The sequence below is a fragment of the Amblyomma mixtum genome, chromosome 10 (assembly GCF_055824585.1).
Source record: "Amblyomma mixtum isolate Tamu chromosome 10, ASM5582458v1, whole genome shotgun sequence".
Taxonomy (NCBI): domain Eukaryota; kingdom Metazoa; phylum Arthropoda; class Arachnida; order Ixodida; family Ixodidae; genus Amblyomma; species Amblyomma mixtum.
In genome coordinates, this window is record NC_143021.1 from 45,675,508 (window position 1) to 45,694,657 (window position 19,150).

At 47.4% G+C, this 19,150-nt stretch overlaps 1 protein-coding gene and 1 non-coding gene across 2 annotated transcripts in view; both read right to left on the reverse strand.

Annotated features, from left to right (window-relative positions):
* Positions 1-19,150, reverse strand: part of LOC149325686 (monocarboxylate transporter 2-like) — a 150,015-nt gene that overhangs the window by 80,811 nt on the left and 50,054 nt on the right. The window contains exon 3 of the mRNA XM_089564365.1: positions 12,038-12,181. Coding sequence (XP_089420491.1) covers positions 12,038-12,181 — 144 coding nt within the window. The remainder of the gene's footprint in view (positions 1-12,037; positions 12,182-19,150) is intronic.
* Positions 15,433-15,506, reverse strand: TRNAN-GUU (transfer RNA asparagine (anticodon GUU)). Its single transcript has one exon. It is a non-coding gene; the product is annotated as a tRNA-Asn (tRNA).

Sequence of the window (19,150 nt, forward strand, 5' to 3'; positions counted from 1 at the left end):
CGTTTTAATCTCGTGGCATGAGTTCCGTCGTCGGCTGCTGGAGGCCTACACAAGCGCTGATCGTCGCGAACGAGCTGAGCGTGCGCTACCATCCCGCATCCAGCTGCCGAACGAAAGCGTTCAGATGTACGTCGAGGACATGACGCGCATCTTTAGAAGAGCTGATCCGGCCATGCCCGAAGAAAAGAAACTCCGGAATTTGATGCGTGGCGTCAAAGAACAGCTCTTCGCAGGCCTCGTGCGCAGCCCACCATCGACCGTCGCTGCATTCCTTGCCGAGGCCGCGACGATGGAAAAGGTTCTTCAACAACGTTCTGCGACTTACAACCGGCCCGTGCATGCTGCTGCAGTCACCGAATCGTTTGCCACCGCCGGGAGCCACCCTGACGATTTGCGCGAACTGATTCGCACCATAGTGCGTGAAGAGGTCCTCAAACTTTGTAGCCCTTCGCAGTCTGCGCTTGGTTCGATTTCCGCTCTTGTTCGCGAGGAGGTGCAACAGGCGTTCAGGGGTCCTACCGCCGAAACACCACCTCTGCCGGGAGACTACAGCCGCCCCACCTATGCCGAATGTATGTAGAAAACCAGCGAAAAGGACGCATTCACAAGGAGGAGAAGTACACAGTACAACGCTGGTCCGAAGTCCGAACGCTATGGTCCGAACGCTATGCCGAAGTTGCGAGACGCCCGGCTGCAGCTTCGCCACCGCCGATTCCAGTAACGCCTCCTGCACCGCTGTTCCCAGTTCCACCAGTCCCGTATTTCGACGATCGCCGAGCGCACTTCCGGAAGGCCGATGTCTGGCGCATACCTGACAACAGGCCACTCTGCTTTCACTGCGGAGAACCAGGTCATCTCTACCGCTTGAATCATATTTGCTAGCGCTTAGTAAACACACGGGACAAGAACACAAATACACAGGACAGACGCTAGTCTTCAACTGCCGTTTATTCGAAAAACAATCAATATATGACATCTCAAAAATAGCTGAACTCACACATGCGCAGTTGCAACGCCACGCCTCAGGAACATGATTTCTTTTTTTGACAGATTAACAGACGGAGTGCTGACGCATTTTGAACCTTCACTATTAATGCACATAGCTTCAAAAATTTGACGTTTCGCTTGAGTTTTCATTGTGCCTAGAATGATTGTTTCTGAAAATATTGGTGTGCAACGTACAGGGTCCGGGTCGCCAGGGTACCGTTCGATAAAACAGCGTTTGCAGTGCGCAGCGAGATTCCCCCCCGCCGATATGGATTCCGTTGCCAAGCGATGCTCTCTCAGTCGTTCATTTATGCATCTTCCTGATTGCCCAATATAAGCCTTGCCACAAGTGAGCGGGAGTTTGTAGACAACACCGACTTTGCATGGAACGAACTTCTTTTGGTGGTTCGTAGTGCACACTGGCTTTCTTACCTCGCCGTTCACGAGCGGGCACAAGCGCACAAGTTTCCTCGGGGCAGTCAATACAAGATCGACGCCACACTTCTTCGCCACCTTTTTTAGACGGTGCGACATATTGTGCACATACGGCATAGCCACAAGTTGAGTGCGTCGTTGGGGATCTTCACGGTTTTGTTGCCTCCCATATCTCACTTCCTTTAGCAGCTTTTCTGCAACAGATGTCAGAGTTTCATCCGGACACCCGGCGTTCTCTAGGCGAAGCTTTTGCAGTGTCACACTTTCAGTGATGCAATGCTCGCACGACTTATGGAGAGCAGCGCGGAAGGCATTCATGGCAATACCCCTTTTCACAAGTTTAGAGTGCGCCGATTGATAACTGAGAATTTCTTTTTTTGTTCTCGGCTGATACATTCAGCAAACGCGTGATTTTTCAAACCTAATGCATATATCAAGGAACTGTAGCCTATCGTCGTTTGGAATTTCTGTTGTGAAGGTTAGACCGAAGCTACAAGAATTAAAAACATCGAGCACATTTTTCACCACATCGTCCAGTTTGTCAGACTGAGTTAGATTTATTACTACAATGTAGTCGTCAACGTATCTAAAAATGCGTTTAACTTTGTCAGTGTTGATCCGCGCGACAATGCGTTGGTCAATGTATGCTAAAAAGACAGAGCTAAGAACAGGGGCGATGCAGGACTCAATGCATATGCCGTCCTTCTGTACATATTCTGCACCTTCATGCTTTATGACAGTCGACGACAGGTAAAATGAAACAAGGTTTAAAAAGCTTTCAATTGGCATGCCAATAGAATTCTGAAATGACAATGGGGTTCCATTTTCAATACAGTCACGCCACGCAATCATGATTTCTCCCTGCGGCATCGAGTAAAAAAGGTCTTTTACATCTACTGAAAAGGCAAAATTAACTTGCGAAGAGTCTTCGTGGTTCTTAAGATAGTCCACTACCTCATTAGAATTACTAACTAGAAACGGGTCTTCAATTTTCAAGAGACTTAATTTCTCTTGCAAGAAATTACGGTTTAAAAAACCCGACCCGGACCCTGTACCTTGCACACCAATATTTTCAGAAACAATCATTCTAGGTACAATGAAAACTCAAGCGGAACGTGAAATTTTTGAAGCTATGTGCATTGATAGTGAAGGTTCAAAATGCGTCAGCACTCCGTCTGTTAATCTGTCAAAAAAAGAAATCATGTTCCTGAGGCGTGGCGTTGCAACTGCGCATGTGTGGGTTCAGATATTTTTGAGATGTCATATATTGATTGTTTTTCGAATAAACGGCAGTTGAAGACTAGCGTCTGTCCTGTGTATTTGTGTTCTTGTCCCGTGTGTTTACTAAGCGCTAGCAAATATGATTTCAAACGTTTTCCAACTAGCCCAAGTTTCCGCCTTAATAAGTGTCATTTCTAGTACGCTACGCTCCGACCGTGAACAGATAGCACCGTCATCTGACCAAGACAGCTCCGTTTCCTTGGACATACCTGTTCTCGACGGTCACAGAGTCAGTGCATTAGTGGACACCGGGGCCGACTATTCAATTATGAGTGATGATTTGGCGAGTCTTCTAAAAAAAGTGCTTACGCCTTGTTCTGTAGTGCATCTCCGTACTGCCGGTGGTCATCTCGTTACTCCCAAGGGTATTTGCACGGCTCGCCTGTAGCGTACTTGCTGACGGAGGGGGCTTTAATAGCAGGCACGAAAGGGAAGGCCAGGCAAGCTGGGGCAGCAAAGGTGACAGATTGTTGTTGTTGTTGTTGTTGTTGTTGTAGCCTATGACAGAATGGCACATACCCACTCTGGGGGATCGGCCAAGAATCGGGAGGTAAAGGTTGGTATTCACCTGTACGTAGTAAAGGCAAAAGGAAAGCACACGGGAGAGGAACACCGGGGGAGTCTACCACAAGAAGGGCACGGAGAGGATGAAAAAATAAAAATTAAAAAATAAAAAACAAGAAAAATAAAAATAATAATGATAATTGTAAATAATAATAATAATCATAAATATATATATATATATATATATATATATATATATATATATATATATATATATATATATATATATATATATATATATATATATAAAGGAGTTTGGATCGGAGAGAGAGTGAAAGAGAGAAATGAGAGAATTATTCGAAAAATAATGAATCATAAAAAGAAAATACTGAAAGCTTTAGCAAGGTAGTCGATGAGATTCCAGCAAGAAATTTCCACACGGCGCGAGCCCTACTTCGTCGTCGTCGCCCTACTTCGTATGCGCCACCTGGCAATACTAGGTGGCAATATGCCTGCCATACGCGTTATAGATGAATCTTATCGCTCTTCTCTGGACACGTTCAATGGCATTGATATCTGATTTAGTGTGTGGGTCCCAAATAATATCGCCAAATTCCAATAAAGGACTTATTAGTGATGTGTAGGCCACTAACTTGGTGTCAGATGTGCAATGTTTCAGGCGACGTTTCAACAGCCAGAGCTTCTGAGTAGCCGCCGAAACAATATGCTTAATGTGGCTACTCCAGTTTAGAGTTGACGTAATATGGATTCTGAGATATTTGAACTCAGTGACGGCTTTAACTGCGACATCGTTTATTCTGTAAATATAGGCTAGCGGGTTCTTTTTGCGAGTTAAGGTCATTTGAGTGCATTTTGAGATATTTAGTTTCATGTGCCACGTAACACACCAACTATTAATTAAGTCCAACAAGTCATTCAGGACGAGTTGGTCAGCCGGAGTCTGTATTCTTAGGTACACTACTTGCACTAGTTGTCGTACTTTTTATCCCTTCCCAATTTGAACTTTATTATCTCGGTATATTTCCTGTATAAAATAAGTTACCGACCGATTGTCACGACTTCGCACACTTGTGGCGTGCGTTCCCGGCACCCTTCCAGCGTGTGCGGGTAGAGGTCTCAATCACAAAGGAGGTGCTCTCTGTTGAGCGTGGCAAGCTCTGACAGACACCAGCTACCAAGTGACAAGGGGGCGGCAGTTTGGTTTCCCGCTGTCGCCGGTCGAAGCCTCTGGGTCGGAGCCAAAGGTTCACAAACAAAATAATGTTTATACAGCAAAGAGACGATACAGAGGATTGCGCACGGACTAGTACGAGCACATACAAAGTGATTTGCAGTACAATGCAACTCGTGCAAAGTAACACTGGAGGGAGACTAGAATACAATTGAAATATTGCACCTAAAGTGCACTAACGCAAGATAGAGACAAAAAAGCAAAAGACAAATTGTTCACCGGGCACTGCGACAGTCCGACAGCCAGAGGCTCACGGCGAAGCCGTCCCGCAGGCTTTATCACGCTGCCTCCTTGGTCCGTGGGTCTCTAAGCTTCTTTCGTGAGTCACTGTCTTCAGCGACCCTGCCCTCCGACTGGCGAACGGCACGTGTAGTGCCACTGCCTAAATAAGGGGACTCTCTTCTCTATTGGTTACAAACTACCGGCCAATATCGCTAACCTAATTCTGTTGCAAGATGCTTGAACATATCATAGCTAACTGAGCATAGTGTGACGAAGACGTAGCTGGCAGTGGCGCGGGACGGAGCGCTCGCGCTAGGCCAGTGGCCAATAAATCATCTCTTGTTCATGGTTCATCACGCCTCGTTCTTCGGCTGGCTGCCACGTTACATTTGGTGGAGGTGCTGGAGTCCCTTCACCGCCATCCTGGTCCCGGAGCTTCGGTGTCCTGCGCCTGCCGTGGACGTCGGCCGTGAGTGGCTGGTCCGCGCCGCCCGGCCGTGCCCCAGCCCGCCCGACCTGAACCGACCTCGCCGCTCACCTCAGCCCCGTCCCCCGCCCGGACCACAAGACACGACGAACCAAGACCCGACCAACCCGAGACCCCACCGACTCAAGACCCACACGTGAAGACACCGCCCCCCTGCCCCTGCCGTTCGGTGCGTCCACGGACCTCGGCTCCTGGCAACCTCCGGCCCGGATGCTTCGTGGACCGGGACTCATCCTTCGATCATCTCATCTACTGTGGCGGCCAGCACCTCACCACTTTCTCCTTCCTGTCCCAACATTCTCCGGAGCCCATCACCATTTCGCCCGTCTGTTCGTCACCGATCGGGACGATCGCTCGGTGGCCCCGGGTAGTGTGATGAAGACGAAGCTGGCAGTGGCGCGGGACGGAGCGCTCGCGCTAGGCCAGCGGCCATTAAATCAGCTCTTGTTCATGGTTCATCACGCCTCATTCTTCGTCTGGCTGCCACGTTACAATATCACTCAGCCACCCCACCGCGGTGGCTCTGTGGTTATGGTGCTCGGCTGCTGACCCGAAAGACGCGGATTCGATCCCGGCCGCGGCGGCCGAATTTAGATGGAGGCGAAGTTCCTGAGGACCGTGTGCTGTGCGATGTCAGTGCACGTTAAAGAACCCCAGGTGGTCGAAATTTCCGGAGACTTTGTGGGTTTTTTGCGCAAAAGACACGACACAAAGGAACGAGGTAGACAGGACAAGCGCTTCACTGCAGCGTCCCTCATAGCCTGAGTTGCTTCGGGACATTAAATCCCAATAAACCAAACCATGAACAGAACTCTTCTAAACGATAACATATACTTTCACCTGTGCAGCACGGTTTTCTTAAGAGAAATTTCTTTACGGCCACACAATTGGCAACTATAATCTATTGCTTCGCTCAAATTATAGAAAAATCTAGCCAAATGGATGTTATTATTTTAGACTTCAGGAAAGCCTCTAATCTTGTCTCTCACTCTAAGCTTATAAACTTAAAATGGTTAATCTTCCATCCTTCACCATTAACTGGATCGCTGCTTACCTTATTGATCATAGAAAGTTTGTTAATTGCTCCACTTATTGCTAGACTTATTGCTCCTGTGAGCTTCCAGTAACTTCCGGTGTACCTCAGGGCAGCGTCTTAGGACACTTGCTATTTTTGATTTACATTATTGATATTCTGAGTGTAATTACAGAACTGTCCAGCAAGGATGATCAGATAGACGTAAACAATAATCTTCCAAACATTGTTTCCTTGTGCAGCCTTTGGGAATGAAACTGAACGTTAACAAAACTGTATGCATGAAAATAAACAAGAAGCTAAATAACCTTTCTTTTCTCTACACCCTAGGCACAGAACCTTTAACCGAAGTGAATGAGTATAAATACTTTGGTGTCACGCTGAGAAATAGTCTCAACTGGAATACTCACATAACTAATGTGGCGACGATGCCTTCAAGAAATTTTCCTCTCTGCGCCATTAACTAAAGTATGCTCCTGCCGAAACTAAAATTTTAGCTTATATCGCCACGGACCTGGTTCGAGCTACCTTCGCACTAAGCCGTGACGAGGACGAAGCGGTCGCGTTCGCGTGAGGCGTGCTCGAGCTGGCTCTGGTCTGGGCGATTCTGCGGTCCCCCTCTACTTCTACGACTGTGCTCCGTCTGGCCTGTGACATCTGGCGGAGGTCGCTTGGGTACTCTCGGCTGACGCTCCATCCTTCCTCGGAGAGCCGAAGCACCAGCCCAGTGCCTCTTGTGCGAACCCCCGTCCATCGTGTCAGCCGTAGGCTCCGCGGCTTGTCTCCGGAATTCGGACCCCTGCCTCAAGAGAGCGCACCCATGGCTATGCCCACGGCAGCAAGGTCAGACAGCGCCCCGTTCATTCCTGCTTGTTTTGTGAGCATGCAAAATCCCCGGATCCCGAAGATACTCGGAGGACTCCCAGGACTGGCTTGATCAGTTCGAGCGCGTTGCGCGTTTCAACGGCTGGGACGACAGTGCTAAGATCCGAAACGTCTACTTCAGCTTAGAAGACGCCGCTCGAATCTGGTACGAAAACTGCGAGACGAGTCTTCCGACGTGGGCTACAATCACCACCAGTACTAGCCCATTTTGACGATGATGCCACCACTGAAATTCACACGGACACCAGCAACGTCGGTCTTGGAGCAGTTCTCGTCCAGCGTCCGAACGGTGCCGAAAAAGTGATCGCTTATGCTAGCCGTGCACTTTCACGCGCAGAGTGTGACTACTCTACAACTGAGAAGGAATGTTTGGCCGTAGTACGGGCCATCACAAAGTTCTGCCCCTATCTGTATGGCAAGCAGTTCCAGGTAATTACTGACCACCACTCATTGTGCTGGTTGACAAACTTGAGGGACCCATGTGGCCGCCTAGCACGTTGGGCGTTACGTTTACAGGAATTTGACTTCACTATCATCTCTACAAGTCTGGTCGCAAGCACACCGACGCTGACAGCTTGTCGCGTTTACCCGTGCAACCTTACCAAGGTAACGCAGAAGACGATCCGACATCATCGCACAACAACGTGCGGACGACGAGTTGAAGCTGCTCATAGAGCATCTAGAAGGTCACCATCCCTCGATACCCTCCCACCTGGCTCGCAGGCTTCCATCCCTATGTCTTCGAGGCGGAGTGTTGTATAAGAAAAACTCCAGTGGTAATAGTTACCTCCTGGTAATACCAGCCGCCCTCCGCCACGAGATCCTCCTCGCCTGCCACGACGAGCCGACCTCTGGGCACCTTGGGTTCACGCGAACACTTGCCAGAGTGCGGCAGAACTACTATTGGCCCAACCTTGCCTCATGTGTGAAGCGATACATTCGGACCTGCCGCGAGTGCCAGCGTAGGAAGACGCCGCCTCTGAAACCGCCTGGCATGTTGCAGTCTATCATGCCTCCTAACACACCCTTTGAACAAGTCGGCATGGACCTCCTCAGACCACTTCCTATGTCGTCGGGAGGAAACAGATGGATAGCTTTTGCAACAAATTACCTGACGCGTTACGCCGAAACGCAGGCTCTCCCTCAAGGCACAGAGTTCGAAGTTGCGCACTTCTTTATGCGTACAATAGTGCTTCGACACGGCGCTCCGTCCGTCGTAATTTCAGATCGAGGGAAGGCATTCACAGCTCAGATTGTCCACGACATCTTTGAGCTGAGTGACACCAGCCATCGAACTACGACAGCATACCATCCCCAAACAAATGGGCTCACAGAACGCCTGAATAAAACACTGGCCGACATGATTTCCATGTATGTGGATGTGGAGCACAGAACCTGGGACCAAATACTCCCTTACGTCACATTCGCGTACAACACTGCGACTCAAGAAACAACCCGCTTTGCATCATTCCGTCTAGTCTATGGAAGAGAAGTGCGGGTAATGCTGGACGCCATGCTCCCGTGCGTGGATGATGACTTGACACCAGATGCGGGGTTCTTTGTCGAACAAGCCGAGCAAGCTCGCCAGCTTACTCGCTTGCACATCACAGCTCAACAAGACAGGGACTCCAGACGTTACAACCGGCGTCACAGGGAGGTTAACTACAACACCGGTGACCGTGTGTGGGTGTGGACCTCCGTCCGCCAAAAGGGATTGTCCAAAAACGGCTGCACCGATGTTTCGGACCTTATGAGGTGCTCCGTCGTGTTGGCACCGTGGATATTGAGGTTGTTCCACGTGGAACTGTGGCTACCGGTCGTCGGCAACCACGGACTGTGCATGTAATGCGACTTAAGCCATACTTGTCGCGTGAGAGCGATGACGCTCCACTTTAAACTGTGTTCGTGTTCTGCGTTTTAATTTATTTTTTTTGTTCGTTTTTTTAACATTGTCTTCCTGCTTTTCCTGGTCGTTTTCTGCTTTGTACATACCCTCGCATCGAGACGATGCTCTTTTTCGGGGGACTAATGCCACGGACCTGGCTCGAGCTACCTGCGCACTAAGCCGTGACGAGGACGAAGCGGTCGCGTTCGCGTGAGGCGTGCTCGAGCTGGCTCTGGTCTGGGCGATTGAAACCTCGGTCGTTCTGCGAACCCCCTCTACGTCTACGACTGTGCTCCGTCTGGCCTGTGGCAATGCATCAATAATAAGACCAAAGCTCGAATATGCATGCATTGTATGGACCCCTACACTAAAGCTAACATCGACGCCCTTGAAAAAATACACCGTAGGGCAGTTAGGGTTATTTTTCGAAGTACCGTGCAACTGACTCCCCAAAAGCTCTAATGAGTCAACATGGAATCCACACTCTTGAAATAAGAAGAAAAATACAGCGTCTAAAATTTATCTTGCTTCTTAAAAATAACCTTAAAATAACCTTCTTAAAATTAACACTGAACGCGCAACACGTCATCGACACCATGGCTCTCACTCCATATAGCACCGGAACAAACGCTTTTAAATATTCTTTTTTCGCCACAAACATTAAGGAGATGGTACAAGCTACCACAATCGCTACTAAGCAGTGTTGATGTCATTGAAGGTTCAAATCAATAACATCACACAGCTGCATTTTATTACTTCTCGTTTGCAATGCTTTTTTGTGTGCGGGAATATTTTACGTGTAGCTGTTGCATACGATTTCAATTCGTTTTTTAGGCATTTCCACGTCCTTTGCTCAAATACGATCAGAGCTGTGTGACTGTTTTCGCTTTGCTCTGTCCCAAGAACTGCATTTGCCATGTGTAATTGCAGTTTGTATTTCTTAATTGTATTTGATAACTCTTATGCCCCTCCTATTTGGACCACAAGGGCTGCAGTATTGAGCTAATGAATAAAATAAATGATGTCTTTCGAGATTTTTGTTTGTCTAGCTTCCATGATCTTCCCCTGTTTTCTATTACTGCTAATGGTTTTGCTTAGAAGAACTTGTTGTTGGGCTAGTTGGTAGTTATTCATAATTAAATTCAAAGGCGCCAAACCATACGCACACACACACACACAGGAGAAGAAAGAAAGACGAGACAGAGCGCCACTCACAACTGATTTAATGTGCAGAAAGACACGTACATATATGTCACTGTCGGCGCATGCGCAAGGAAGACATTCAGCTTCGTGAAGATAAGCAGCGATCAAAAAACGCTTTTTCAGCCTTATACAGGTTTATCGACGTTTCGCTGACGCACAAGTTGCCCCTCTTTTTGATATGGAATGCTTCTATCAGTTCTCTGGCTTTTGTCACACTACTCTTTGCCAAAATCCGCACATCAGAAAAGCATGGTTCACAAGTGCGCGACGGGCAGGTTCTGATGTGCACGAGCTGCTGCCGCCCTCAATGTTCGGCTTCCGACTACATTTGTCAGCACAGGACGTGCTGCTCCAAATCAATAGAGAAGCCATCGACCCCCCCCCCCCCCCCCCCCCCATCGGGAACTCGGCGGACAGGGCTATTTTGGCCCTGGACCTGAAGGGGGCTTTTGACAACGTTAAACATAGCAAAATTCTCGAGAATTTCAACGCCACCAATTGCGGCGAGGAAACATTCAGATATGTACAGAACCTTTTAAACAATAGTAAAGCTTTTATACGACTTGGCAATGAAAAATTCGGGCCCATCGAGATGGGAACCCGAGGGACGCCTAAAGGAGCAGTTATCTCTCCGCTGGTTCTTTAACGTTGCCCTCATGGGCCTCCCCGAGAGGCTCAATGCCGTGGATGGCGTACGCCACGCCATCTACGCAGGCGACACTACTATTTGGTCGTCCCGGGGCAGCGTGGGGCAGATGGAGGGGGCCCTCCAAGAGGCCGCGTCGGTAGTGCAAGACTACGCTCGGGAGTGTGGTCTGGAATGCGCTCCGAACAAATCAGAACTTCTACACATTAACACGGATAAAAATTCAGGTGAGACCATGCAAATTTACGTTAACGACACCCAGATACCAGTGGTGGAGACGCTTCGAGTATTGGGATTACAAATTAACAACCGGGGTAACAATGCGACGGCCTCGCAAAAAATAAAGTCCACCTGCTAACAAATTAGTAGGATGATTGGCAGGATATCCGGGAAGCATGGTGGACTTCTGGAAAAAGAAACCGTTCGCCTGGTTCACGCGTTCATCGTCAGTCGCGTGGTTTATGCGGCGCCCTACCTCAAGCTGAGGAAGAACGACCGCGGGAACCTCAACGCGATGTTTCGGGCAGCGGTTAAAAAAGCGCTAGGACTCCCTTCCAAAGCGTCCACTGAGCGCCTGCTCCAACTTGGTGTGCACAACTCTGTGGAGGAGCTGATTGAGGCCCACAGAACAATATTTGTACAGATATAAGGCAATGGTTACCTCTAAGCATGAGTTATTGGAAAATAGAACGTTTACACACAAATTATCGTCCTTTGAAAAATGCACTGAAGCATACATAGCCGCTAGAAACAAAAATTGATTTTCATAACTCCGCTGACAACTAACTAATAGAAAAACTGCCATTCACCTGGCCCACACTCTTGAATCGTTGCGGCAAAACTGGTGTTTTCCTTGTAAAAACAACTAAACGCTGCCTCAGCGCATTGCGTGCCTAAACTTTTTTCGTTCATATTCCTTTTGCGCTATTGTTTACAACTGTATATTTTTTCCACTTTTGTATATGCTATTTTCGTGGCTCAATTTTCTTCATCGAGGTTGTTGTAGGTGGTGTAAGTGTTAGGAATTTTTTTATATGTTAAGTCAAAAAGACTAATTTTTGCAGCTTTTATTCCCAATGCTTACTGTCGCTTTGCACACCTTCCTTAACCTGCTGTTCATCCCTCAGCTTTTACGCACAGCCTACTCCATCTTTTCAATAGAGATAAACATTTCTTATAATCAACTGATAGGGCACAGCAGTGTGCCCTATTCTTACCGTGCAGAGCGCCCAGGGCTAGTGTCAAGCACGCGATGTTGGGAGCGAAGGCGGCACCGAGAACAGGCGCCCACAGCAGGAGACTCCCAAGCAAAGTAATCTGTGACACGGTGAAGAACTTTTGAAGGATAACCACGAAGCAGCCTGCGAAGAAGGCGGTGTGATAACGTTTGGTCAGTATAAGAGCATGCCACTCAGAATGAAGAAAGTCAGCAAAATAATAACAAGCCAGCGAAAATGTGGCAGCATCGAACTTGAATTTGCAGCTTTTATTTTTTAATACAGGAATGAATTCAGCGTCAATCTTTTCACCTCGCTTTGCAAATTTTTGTCTGTCCCCCAGTAGCACAAGGTGGCGGGCCCTTGCGGGTCCGACATGGGCAATAACGGTTGGTGGCTGCCCGCAATAAACCCACATGGGTCCCCCGTGGATGCAGTGCTGGCACAAAAGGCTGGGGCTGCCCACTTCGTGCCTGAGTGGGACCCTCGTCGGCTATGCATGGGCTTAAACAGACTGGGCAGCCCATTTAGGTCCCACCGCAGATACATGCGGGCAAAGATTAAAGGGACAGTGAGGAGAGCTCTATTGATATTTTTTTAAAAGCAAAATCCGATAGTTCGGCATTTCATTGCTTTGTTGTCACCTGGCCGGCAGCGAAAGATGCATTTGTTTCTAAGAAATTTGGATTCGAAGTTGAAAAAGTTTTTCCCGCCGCTCTGATTCAAACTTGGGATTCACTTATGACGACACAGCACTAAGTGACGTGAAACATGATGTGCACATTACGTAACGTAGACTCCGTGATTTCTGGCTGCCAGCAGTGCTGCCTAGCAGCAGCCGAAAAGAAAGCTACCGCCGGCCACACGTTGAAGGCATCTATCGGCTAATTCGGCCGTCGCCAGCGTCGCTTCGTTTACGTTTGCACCGGCGTTTTGCCAGCGTTACGATGGATCCCGCTGTCGAAGTCGTCAACAAAGTTCTCGCAGATAGACACCTTTAACATACCGTGTACCTTGTTACCGTTAGCGGAATACCAGGAGCCAGCCTATTGCCGGTGAGCAGGTGCTGATTGGTCCCGATGCTGCAGGCGTGCGCGTGGCTGCCGGGTACGTGGCGCCATCTGGCGACGTCAAGGAGATTTGCACATGCATTGGCTGCGCCTCAGTGATTCCTGCCTTCTCGTGTCTTCTCGTTACTAGAACTATTGGTTCTAGCAACACTGTTTTGTCCTATGACGTCATCACGCTTGTACTTGCGAGTTTGGCCTGTGGCGGCAATACCTGTCTTTTGGTTCTTGCTCTTTTCTACGTTACAAGAGCTTTGTTGTAAGTATGAGTGGCGTTTTTGTAATCAGGAGCTGGTATTCTGTCGATACAAGCCAACTTCAATTTCTCCTCAGTGTCCCTTTAAGGTGGAGTGCGAGTGACCCCCAAAAGGGGTTGCCCGTACATCCCGTGTGGGAGCCGCAGTGGTTTTGAGTGGGCTTTGAGTATTCCTGCCTTCAACCTACATGGGTCCCTCGTAGAAAATACAGGGCCCTAAACATTTGCCTCACAGTGGCGAAGCGTGATAGGCATGTTGTTTGGGCTGTTAACAACACCTACGACGGACCCGCATGGGCTGGGCATGGGCACATTTGCCATTCCCACGTCTTCACCGCCTGTATCCTAAGTCGGGTATGCAAGGGGTAATCATGGGCTGCGTGCAGTTCATGTGCATAAAAGATGGGGCTACATTATGGTAAAGTGCGGGCACCCCCAAAAGAGGCTGCCCGTGCAGCACACAGACGGAGCCAATGGGGCTGTGTGTGGGCTAACACCAGTATTCCCGCCTGTAGCCTACAGGGTCCTGCATAGAAAATACATGGGCTGGGCGTGGGCACATCTGCCATTCCCACATATTGCCCGCATGTATCCTACACATCTGCTAGGAAAGGGCTGCGCAGTGGTGAAACATGCATTGCGGGCGTGAAAGACGCGGGCTACATGTCAGTGAATTGCGGGCAATCGCCATACGGGCTGCCCGTGCAGCACCCTGACAAAACCAAGGCGGCTGTGTGTGGGCACTCAGTCCGTATATTTCCTCCTGCAGCTTTCGTAATTCCTGCGCAGATTACTATGGCTTTAAGAATGCAGAGACGTCATGCTCCATTCTCGAGTTGCCGAGCAGCACATATCGACAGTCCCATGTACACTCGCCGTCAAAAGTAAGTGGAAGGCAACTTTGCCAAAATTTTTTTCTCGGCTAATAGAGTAAGGACAACCTTAGACTTCAATCAACCGACACTCAACACTAGACAATATTCACACTATCAACCAGTTGATAGAAAAATGCGCAGAATTTAACCAACCCCTATATATAGCCTTCATTGTTTACGAGAAAGCATTTTATTCAAAGGAAACCTCAGCTGTCATGCACGCATTGTGGAATCGAGGTGTAGAAGAGTTTTATGTGCAAATATTTGAAGATATCTATAACGATTGCAAAGAAGTGGGCTTGGGCAGGGCATGCAATGCGAAGGCAAGATAACCGCTGGTCATTACGGGTAACTGAGTGGATTCCAAGAGAAAGCAAACGTAGCAGGGGACGGCAGAAAGTTAGGTGGGCGGATGAGATTAAGAAATTTGCGGGAATACTGTGGCCGCAATTGGCGAAGGACAGGGTTAATTGGAGAGACATGGGAGAGGCCTTTGCCCTGCATTGGGCGCAGTCAGGCTGATGATGATGATGATGGTAATGATAACGATTGCAGAGCTAGTACAGTCCTCTATAAAATCAGCAATAAAAAAAATTCAGGGGGCACTTTGGCTTTCTAAAGTGCACGGCAAAAACGTTTCCTGGCGCACTGTTTGTTTCTATTTATTTTTATTGTATTTTGTTTTTCTATTTTTATTTTTTATTTTCTTGGTTTTCTTGTTTTTATTTTTCTTATGTTATTTTTATTTTCTTTATTTTATTTATGAAACCCATGCATTCACTAGATGCGCCTTTATTCATGCGCAAACGTTGAGCCTTCGTGGCGGAGTGCTAGCGTCTCCACTTGTTTCAATTTCCTGAAAATTGTGGTGCATTACAAGGAATTTCACATTGCTTCAATTTCTTTAAAATGGTGGTGCAATACCAGGAATTTCATATTGTTACAATTTCTTGAAAATGGCAGTGACCTAGTGACCTATCAGGAATTTCACATTGTTTCAATTTCTTGAAACTGGTAGTGCACTACCAGAAATTTCACAATGTTTCAATTCATTGAGAATGGTTGTGCGGTAACAGCAATTTCATAATATTTCAAATACGGGAGTAATTACTCATTGACATCCACCCGAGCGCAGCCATACGGCTACAAAGGAAAGCTATACAGCTTTCTCAGAGACTTCGTAGTTAAAAAAAATTTGTCCCGGTCCGGGGTTCGAACCCGGGACCACCGCTTCAACGGAGCAGTCGCTCTACCAACTGAGCTAACCGGGACTTTTTTTGTCTTTATTGCCTGTTTAGGGCGATAGCGAATTGATCAATAACTCGAAGTAGAAACTGTTGGTCAAATCATATTATTTCAATTACTTGAATTTAGTGGTGCGATAGGAGGAATTTCACATCCTTTCAATTTGTTAAAAATGGTGGGGCGATACCAGGAATTTTACAAAATTTCTACGACCCCCCATAGTCATCCTGACAGAAACCTGGTTGCATGACGGCATTTCTAGCGACACAATTGTTCCTCCTGGCTACAAAGTTTGCAGGCGTGACCGTGTTCTCGTGGTGGAGAAGTGGCGGTCATAACGAAGTCCTCTGTAACGGTTACTGTTTTAGACCAAATAGCTGAACATGAGAGCTTATTTTTGTACGCATCCCTATGGAGTACATGTTTTTTACTTTGTTCTGTATATCGTCCACCCGACTCTGCAGATTTATTCCTTCAAAGTTTGTATGATCACTTGTTGCCGGGGCGTGAATGTAATAATATCATATTAACAGGTAATTTCAATCTCCCTAGTATGGATTGGAAGTGTTTGGCTTATGGGAAATGTTAATCTAATAATGTGATCTTGGATATTATGGTGGCTTTGAATTTGCATCAAATAGTTCGGGAAACCACCCGTGAAAGTGCTCTTATTGATTTGTCTTTCGTGAGTGAAGTTTTTTCCGATGGCTGTTTCAGCATTGAACGAGGTATTTCCGATCACGACTTGTTATCGTTTTGTTGTCCTCTTAAGTATGAAGAATGTTCTCGGAATATACCACCTGTATGCATACGAGACTTTAGTCGAGCTGACGACACAGCTAAATTGACTATCTACAAACTTCCCTAATTAGTAGCGACAGCAACAGCATTCATGTTTTGTGGAATAGATTTAAAGAAACAGTACTGTTTGCTATTGCTAGTTTTGTTCCTCTGTGATAAATTAGACCGTATCGAAGGAATCCCTGGGTCAGCCGAGAGGTTATTCACCTGAAACGAAAAATCAAGCGTCATCGTAGGCAACACAAAAGTTCTACGGCCTGCTTTCAGGAATTAAAGCACGTACTAGCGCGAAAGTTAAAAACATCAAATAACCAGTACTACAAAATTACATTTCCGTCATTTTTAGCTTCTAATCCTTGCAGATTTTGGCGTCACCTCTGTCAGAAAAAGGAAGCGATAGATAAAATAAAAGTTAATGAAACTACGTTAACTGAGGGCCAGAAAATCGCGTAATCCTTTAATCATTACTTTTAAAGCGTTTTCACTGCGAACCCCGGCCTTAGGAAGCCAAAAGACTGCACTACTCCTTCTGATATTCATTTTATCTCAGCAGACGGTGTCTTATCATTGCTACGTAAACTTGATATTAAGAAAGGCTGCGGAGCTGACGGTATTCCAAACACATTCTTGAGAAGCCATGCTTCACATATAGCGGAATTCTTAGCCAACACGTTCGCAGCTTCCTTGCGTTCAAGTGATTTGCCTTCTGACTGGAAAGTCGCACGGGTAGTACCAATTCATAAACCGGGTGATCGATCAATTTAGTGAAATTATCGTCCTATATCAATAATTAACAGTTGCTGCAAATTTTAGAACATATACTGGCTGGTATTATAAGGGATTTTCTCACTAGCAAAAACATACTGTCACCTTTTCAACATGGATTCCGAAAAGGAATGTCAACAGTTACGCAACTTGTGACTACCATTCATGACTTATCTTGTGTTCTTGAAAATTCGGGACAAGTTGACATACTGTTCCTAGACTTTGCCAAGGCCTTCGATACGGTCCCACACAATAAACTTATTTATAAATTAGAGCTCATCGGTCTTCTTCTTTACATAATCCAATGGATTGATGCATATTTAGAAATCAGGAGTCAGTTTGTTGACGTCAGTGGTGCAGTTTCCGATTCCCTGGGCGTGACTTCTGGTGTACCGCAGGGAAATAAATGTATTGGGTCCTTTATTGTTTCTCCTGTAGATATATGATTTGCCTGGTGTTGTTCCAAATACTGTATCCATGAGATTATTTGCTGATGATTGCATATTGTTGAAAGAGATAAGGGAATCGTCAGATCATGGTGTTGTCCAGGATTCTCTGGCAGCTATTTATCGATGCTGTGTGGATTGTAGCATGGGTCTTAACATCAAGAAAACTATAGGGCTACGTGTAAGAAGAAAAAAACATATTAGCACATTCACTTATTCTCTTCAAGGCTCTAACATTCACGAAACTGCCAGCCATAGACTTAGGACTGATACTTACCAATCAATTGAACTGGTCAGCGCATATTACAAATTTGCTCTTCAGTATTCTCAACATTGTGTTTCCTAAAACGAAAACTGAATTCCGCTCCCTCTAATATTAGGCTTTTGGCATATAACAGTTTTCTTCGGACGAAGCTCGAATACGCATCTATCATTTGGGATCCGCATACGAAAAAGAACATTATTTCCATTGAAATCATTCAAAGGACACTTACAACGGACAACGTACAAGCAACTGGGGAGAGGAAGGACAAAGAAAAGAAACTCGACGAAACACCGCGAGGAGACCCAGAGAGCAAAATAAAGAGGGCTTTGGGAGACCCGCCGCTCTCCTCTCCCCCCCCCCTCAAATAGATTGGGTAGCAAAAACCAAGAAAAGAATTTTTTTCAAGGCGAAGCCATGACTTAGACATGTGACGCACTCCACCAGACACCACACCTCCCGCTAGCATCGGAGGAGAAAGGGTGCTTTTCCCATGCCGAGCCTACTCGACGAGGCGTGAGCGAGAAAAATCCCGAGGAGGGAACGGAAGGAGAGGAGAATGGCGAAGTAGTTGATTATGATGGCTGTAACTACGCTTTCGACCAGAGGGTAGTCAGTTGCCCTTAAACTGACTACGTGGACGTATTCGTGCGGAGCGAAGAGTCTTCCGCAAACCACCACACTCTTTACCGTTGTGTCACGAAAGCCGATGCTTTGGAGCCAGACACGATTCATAATCTCCTGGAAATCTGTGCCGGATCGTGGTTAGACTCCAGTCGCTGCGTGCGCATCCAACGACGACACAGCGTCGTTGCATTTTCTCCGCACACTGAACGATCGAGAGGCGCGATCGGCTCGACTACCTAAACTTGTTAGCGAGCACATCCTTTCACACATCTGTTTGTCAACCCTAGTTAGCGAGCCACTTTTTCATTTTTATGCGAAGCATATTGCTAGAGCTATGCCCCACGCCGTCACCGTGGCTGTACGCGTCCAACCACGTGACACGATGACGTCACACCACGTGACAGGATGACGTCATGACAGATGAGAAACAGGTCCCCCACCTCGCGCCGTCGCTCGGAGCTGTACGCGACCAACCACGTGACACGATGACGTCACACCACGTGACAGAGTGACGTCACACCACGTGACACGGTGATGTCATGACAGATGAGAAACAGGTCCCCCACCTCGCGCCGTCGCTCGGAGCTGTACGCGACCAATCACGTGACACGGTGACGTCACGACAGATCGCTGTCACGCGCTGGGAGAGGGAGAACGATGCCATCGCACAGACGCCGGAATGTCCTCGAGCGGCATTCCCGCGCATTTCGAACGCGCGTTCACACTCGGTGTAGGTGAAACGCTCGCTCCACCGGGCAGGCGGACGCGG